General features: G+C 48.9%; 2 protein-coding genes across 3 annotated transcripts; one reads left to right on the forward strand and one right to left on the reverse strand.

Annotated features, from left to right (window-relative positions):
* Positions 1-56: 56 nt before the first annotated feature.
* On the reverse strand, positions 57-851 carry LOC6547721 (protein mago nashi). Its single transcript, XM_001974974.3, has 2 exons — positions 442-851; positions 57-383 (listed from the first exon to the last, which is right to left on the reverse strand). Exons 1-2 carry the CDS (start codon positions 700-702, stop codon positions 201-203), a joined length of 444 nt encoding a protein of 147 aa, XP_001975010.1. The 5' UTR covers positions 703-851; the 3' UTR covers positions 57-200.
* Positions 852-929: 78 nt separating this feature from the next.
* On the forward strand, positions 930-5,629 carry LOC6547720 (transmembrane and TPR repeat-containing protein CG4050). 2 transcript variants are annotated; one of them, XM_026980998.1, is made up of 4 exons: positions 930-1,060; positions 2,248-3,487; positions 3,548-4,329; positions 4,385-5,629. In XM_026980998.1, the coding sequence occupies exons 2-4, from the start codon at positions 2,368-2,370 to the stop codon at positions 5,267-5,269; spliced, it is 2,787 nt and encodes a 928-aa protein (XP_026836799.1). In that variant the 5' UTR covers positions 930-1,060; positions 2,248-2,367; the 3' UTR covers positions 5,270-5,629. The 2 variants fall into 2 exon arrangements, with proteins under 2 accessions (XP_026836799.1, XP_026836798.1); XM_026980997.1 differs by lacking the exon at positions 930-1,060 and adding an exon at positions 1,560-2,000.
* The last annotated feature ends 62 nt before the right edge of the window (positions 5,630-5,691 follow it).

Below are 5,691 nucleotides of genomic sequence, written 5' to 3' on the forward strand. Positions count from 1 at the left end.
CTGTCATAGTCAGTCAACGTCATACTAGGACTGTATACAATGTATTAAAAATAAAGTATTCTCCAATTATTCTTTATTCACTGCAAACTGTACCAAAAAGTACTACGTTATAGCTAATACAATTACAAGTATTGTAGAGGTTCCATTACAAAATACGATGTGTCTGATAAATAAGCTATATTTGAGGTGGAGGATACGGCTTATATGGGCTTGATCTTGAAATGCAGACCGATGAGTGAGAAGACCAGGCACTTCAGATCCTGCACCAGGTAGTAGAAGCATCGCAGGCCCTCGGGATCTTTTGAACGGTTCACGTCCACCAATGATCCTGTTTTCGAGGTGGTGAACGAGATGTGCTCGTCCCCGATGACAATCTCCAGTTCCTGAAACAGACACATGGATGGTTAGCTGAGCCCTAGCTCCTGAGTGGCTACAACCCACCTGCCGACCCACGCGATCTGGTGGCGGCCAAGGAAGATCGTCCTCCTGCATGATCTCCGAATCGATGATGATCCGCTTTAGCTCCTCCATCACGGACTGGTGGACGAAGGCCTCCTTGCGGATCATGGTGTCGTTCTTGTAGTTTGAGTTGTTGGCGTACCGCAGCTTGCCATCCGGCCGGAACTCGAACTCCAAGAACTCGTGCCCGAACTTGCCCTTGTGTCCGACGTAGTAACGTAAGTAAAAGTCCTCCGTGGACATGATTGCTTCTAGTTTATTGCGAAACTTTAAAAATGTTGCTGGAAAATGCCAGTTTCAGCTTTCCCAGGTTTTTTCTTTTACGGCAACGCGTTAGTGGTGGAAGACACGCGATGAAACTTTCGCCGCATATCGATAAGTGTCGCTGCGAATGGCTGGCAGGGAAGTGGAAGAGCAAGCAGCCCATCGGCGTATCGATAACACAACAATAATCCACGTACAAGTCGCGCATTTGGCTCTGATTTTTATTAAAATGTAATTCAGTTTCGAGGCCATGGAACTACCTCAACAAGTATGTGAACGCCTGGATGCTGTGAGAACTCTTCTGCCAAACAGTGGCTGAGGCTCGCCCAGCAACATTGTAATTATTGGCAAATTGAAACAAAGTTGGCAAATCGGGTTTGTTTGCGGCCGTGTGATTGTGTGCGTGTGCGAGGCCATCGCCGTTGTAATGGCGTCCATGTCCATGTCACTAAAATGGGAGAGGACACGCGGCTGGCTCTCCGGCTCCAGCGCCCATAGCCATCCCCATTTCCTTATCCTTCTCCAGTGCCCCGTATCTCGGTCAAAGTAATTTTACAAAAACACACACGGCCATTAATTTTGCGCTCGTCGAGCGGGAGAGCCATGAGCACGGAGAGCTCACGTCCTGGCAAGTGAAAGTGCAAGGATGCGGAAGCGCGCATGTGCCGCTCTTGGCGGGAAAATGGAATAAGGGTAAACGGAGCACGTGCCCACCCGGTCGTCCTTCGGGAAAAGTCGGTCGTGCAACAAAGTTGCGCTCAGCTGAGATCTAATCCTCTCCAGCTCCAGCTGCTGGTCCCCTTTTTCGCTCTTAACGAGCGCTTACTTCGTTTGTGGTGGTTTGTTTTGACTGCCGCCCGGAAAATCGATGGCATTGAGTGCAACATTGTGGCATCCGCCCATCTGCCCATCTGCCCATTTGCCCACCGATGTGCCCCGCCTAGTAATGCTCCAGGTCCCGCAACGTTTACAACAGTTTATGCAAACAAATCTCTCACGCGCTCTTCGCCTCTCTGAAACGCTCTCCGTCCGTATACTTTTGCGTACCCAAAGTCCGGATCCGGAGCTCTGTCGGTCCGCCCGGGTTACAACTTTGTTAACTTCGGGCTTTTGTCTGTGCAGTCGGTAACCAGGACAGTAACCGGGAAGGAGTTACTTTGTTGCGTATTAATTGATTTTTTCCGCAAACATTTTTTGCTTCTTTGTATAACTTCAAGTTCTCATAAAAAGCGGTAGAAAGTTTGTCATTAAAAGCACTTTGTATTGAAGGAAAATCGGTGAGTTTCGGAGGGGGAGTACGGAAAGTAAGAGGATTTGGGTGTGTATCCAGAAAAGATGCAACGAGTTTACATATGCATTACTGCACAAGTTTGTTGCCCGGGGATTCCTCTTAAAAAAATGTAGCCTATATTTAAGGGCTTTGTCATTAACAGGAAGTGTCTATACTTAAAGTTGTGGGCTTGTAAACTTAACTTGCTTTTATGTTAACTAGCTCTCATTCTTCCCATTCTTAATTTTTTGCAGGCCATCTAGGGGCCTGCCGACCGTGGCTGGGGAAAGCCCTAAATGCAACATTTCGCCGCCTGAACGAACAATTGTGGATACATGTAGCCTTTCACGAAGTAACGCGAAACGCAACACAAAATGTCAACGAACCCCAACCCCGGAACCCATCAGTATGCACCCTCCATTTTGTCGGGGGAACGCGAGCAGGAACGGGAACGGGTCTCAAGCTCCCCGCAGCGCAACCTGCTTGAGTTCCTTTGCATATGCGTTGCCTGCATCGTCTGCTATTACAACAGTACTCAGTGCGGGCTGGTGTTCGATGACATCAGCGCAATTAGGGACAACAAGGACCTGAGGCCGCACACACCGCTGATCAATGTGTTCCTGAACGATTTCTGGGGAACGCCGATGCGCAAGGAGCAGTCTCACAAGTCATATCGTCCGCTCACCGTACTGACGTTCCGCTTCAACTACTTGCTGCATGCACTTGAGCCGTTTGGATACCATCTCGTCAACCTGCTGCTACACTTATCGGTCTGCCTCTTGTGGCGTCGGGTCTGCCGGTTGTTGCTGCGTCAATGTGCCGCTTCGGGCAGTAATGCCATTTCGCCCTCATCCTCATCGTCAGTCTCTCAACTCAACACATGCGCTTTCGTGGCCTCGCTGCTCTTCGCCGTGCATCCGGTTCACACGGAGGCCGTTACTGGCGTCGTCGGGCGTGCTGAATTGCTCTCTTCCATTTGCTTCCTGGCCGCCTTTTTAAGCTACGCGAAGTCCGTCGGCGACTCGGGTTGTCCTCGGCGCACCAATTGGCTGGCGCTTTTTGGCTGCTTTGGTAGTTGCCTACTGGCCTCCATGCTGTGCAAAGAGCAAGGCATCACCATTGCCGGCATTTGCGTGGTCTATGAGTTGTTCGTGGTGCATAAGCTACGGCCACTGCACCTATGCCATTTTGTGCTGCGCCTGTTTGAGGAGCGGACCGAGCAGCAATCGCCAAAGCTGTCGAATCCGTCGGGTATTCGACGCTGGTCCTCGTCGACGCTGTGGAAACGATTGATCTTCCTGGTTGGCATCACGTTGGCCCTCCTGGTGGGCCGTGTATACGTGATGGGTTCACAGTTGCCCATCTTTACGCGGTTTGATAACCCAGCCTCTGCGGCGGATACTCCTGAGAGACAACTTACTTACGGCTACCTCATTTACCTGAACTGCTGGCTTCTACTCTGCCCATCGCTGCTCTGCTGCGACTGGACAATGGGTGAGTAATATCCTTAAAGTGTACAAGAAGTTCAATAAAATAAGGTAACCTATTTTTCAGGCACTGTTCCGTTGCTGCAGGGATTCACGGATTGTCGCAACCTAACCACCTTGCTAACCTTCCTGGCGTTGGGGGCTATGGTAGCCAAGGCCTGCTTCACCCGCAATCTGGCCCTGTCGCGGACTCTTATAATGTGTCTGGGCTGGATGGTGCTGCCCTTTCTCCCCGCCTCTAATCTGTTCTTCCCCGTGGGATTTGTGGTGGCAGAACGCATTTTGTACATGCCATCCATGGGGTACTGCTTATTGGTGGCCTATGGCTTTGGGCAGCTCCAGCGTCGTGGAAGCCTAAGCCTGCAACGCTTTTCACAAGCGGCTCTCGCTATCTTGCTCCTCACGCACGCACTGAAAACGCATCAACGCAATTCAGATTGGCGGACAGAGTATTCCCTCTTCATGTCTGGCGTGCATGTTAATCAGCGCAACGCCAAGCTGTACAACAACGTGGGACACGCTTTGGAGAACGAAGGAAAGTTCGAAGAGGCATTACTCTATTTCCAGCAGGCCGTGCGTATTCAGACCGATGACATCGGAGCCCACATCAATGTGGGTCGCACGTTCAATAATCTCAAGCGGTATGCGGAGGCAGAACAAGCCTATATTCAGGCTAAGGCACTGTTTCCACAAGCTAAGCCGGGTGTCAGCTATCATGCGCGTATAGCTCCTAATCACTTAAATGTGTTCATCAACCTGGCGAACCTCATAGCCAAAAATCAAACGCGTCTGGAGGAGGCTGACCATCTCTATCGCCAGGCTATCAGCATGAGGAGTGACTATGTTCAAGTAAGACATAAATATTTCATCTTTTACCATACCCTTACAAAACTATTTTTTACAGGCTTACATCAACCGTGGCGACATTTTAATGAAGCTGAATCGCACAGCTCAAGCACAGGAGGTGTACGAGCAGGCTTTGCTGTATGATAATGAAAATGCAGACATCTACTATAATCTGGGAGTGGTTTTCTTAGAGCAGGGCAAGAGCCAGCAGGCGCAGGTGTACTTTAACAAGGCAATCGAACTGTATCCGGAGCACGAACAGGCATTGCTGAACTCGGCTATTCTGCTGCAGGAACTGGGCGGCGAGGAGGCCCGCCGGGTGTCCCGGTCTCGGCTGTACAAAGTTTTGGAGAATGATGATCAGAACGAGAAGGTGTACTTCAACCTGGGTATGCTGGCCATGGACGAGTCAAGTTTTGATGAGGCTGAGCAATTTTTCAAGAGGGCTATACATCTAAAGGCAGATTTTCGTAGTGCACTTTTTAATCTGGCTCTGCTTCTGGCCGATACGAAACGGCCTCTGGATGCAGTGCCATTTTTAAATCAACTGATTCGACATCACCCCTCGCATGTTAAAGGCTTGATCCTTCTGGGCGACATCTACATAAATCACATGAAGGATCTGGACGAGGCCGAGAAGTGCTACCGCAGCATACTTCACTACGATCCTCACAACACTCAGGGGTTGCACAACCTCTGTGTGGTGTTCGTGGAACGTAAGAGGCTGGCAAAGGCAGCTGCTTGCTTGCAGTACGCCCAACGGTTGGCACCCGCCGAGGACTATATTGGTCGGCATTTGCAGATTGTTCTTGCACGATTGCAGAAAATCAACAAGTTACCTGAGTCGGCGCCAGAGCGAAAGCTCGCGTATGAGGACTATGATCCCCTTGAGTTTAAATTGCCCCAGGATCGACCGACGCATAAGCCGCGCAAACGATCGTAGCAGAAGCTGGCGTAAATCAAATATCAGTTATGGAGCATGTAAAAAGACAAAAGTTGAGTTAGTGGAACTAAAGGTTCCCACATTCTGTGAGACATACGGAGTCTGATAAAAATAACACAAAGTGAAGATGTGGAGTATTCCACGCAATTCCGTTGTACTTATTAGTTATTAACGTTATTCTTTAACCATGTACTCATTTTGAAGATATTTATACAATTTTGTGTATGGATTGTGAAACCTGATATTCTTTTTGTAAATAGATTACGTAATTTATATATGAGGGCCTAGCGGTCTGGCATTTATTTAAATAACGCGAGGACGTGTGCTAAAATAAATGATACGTATTAAACTAAATACGAATTTTGAAAATGATGATTTTACTAAAAGTGTGGTGTTTGATAAAAGCATTAAACCCATGTTTT

The sequence above is a fragment of the Drosophila erecta genome, unplaced genomic scaffold, assembly GCF_003286155.1.
Source record: "Drosophila erecta strain 14021-0224.00,06,07 unplaced genomic scaffold, DereRS2 tig00000092-arrow-pilon, whole genome shotgun sequence".
NCBI classification, from domain to species: domain Eukaryota; kingdom Metazoa; phylum Arthropoda; class Insecta; order Diptera; family Drosophilidae; genus Drosophila; species Drosophila erecta.

What these genes read in the sequence shown, in the direction of transcription:
- LOC6547720 (XM_026980998.1), top strand. Translation starts at nt 2,368, where the DNA reads ATGTCAACGAACCCCAACCCCGGAACCCATCAGTATGCACCCTCCATT. An exon ending in CTGCTGCGACTGGACAATGG is followed by an intron (nt 3,488 to 3,547) that starts GTGAGTAATATC and finishes CCTATTTTTCAG; the next exon opens with GCACTGTTCCGTTGCTGCAG. An exon ending in TGAGGAGTGACTATGTTCAA is followed by an intron (nt 4,330 to 4,384) that starts GTAAGACATAAA and finishes TATTTTTTACAG; the next exon opens with GCTTACATCAACCGTGGCGA.
- LOC6547721 (XM_001974974.3), bottom strand. Translation starts at nt 702, where the DNA reads ATGTCCACGGAGGACTTTTACTTACGTTACTACGTCGGACACAAGGGC. An exon ending in CAGATCGCGTGGGTCGGCAG is followed by an intron (nt 384 to 441) that starts GTGGGTTGTAGC and finishes TGTCTGTTTCAG; the next exon opens with GAACTGGAGATTGTCATCGG.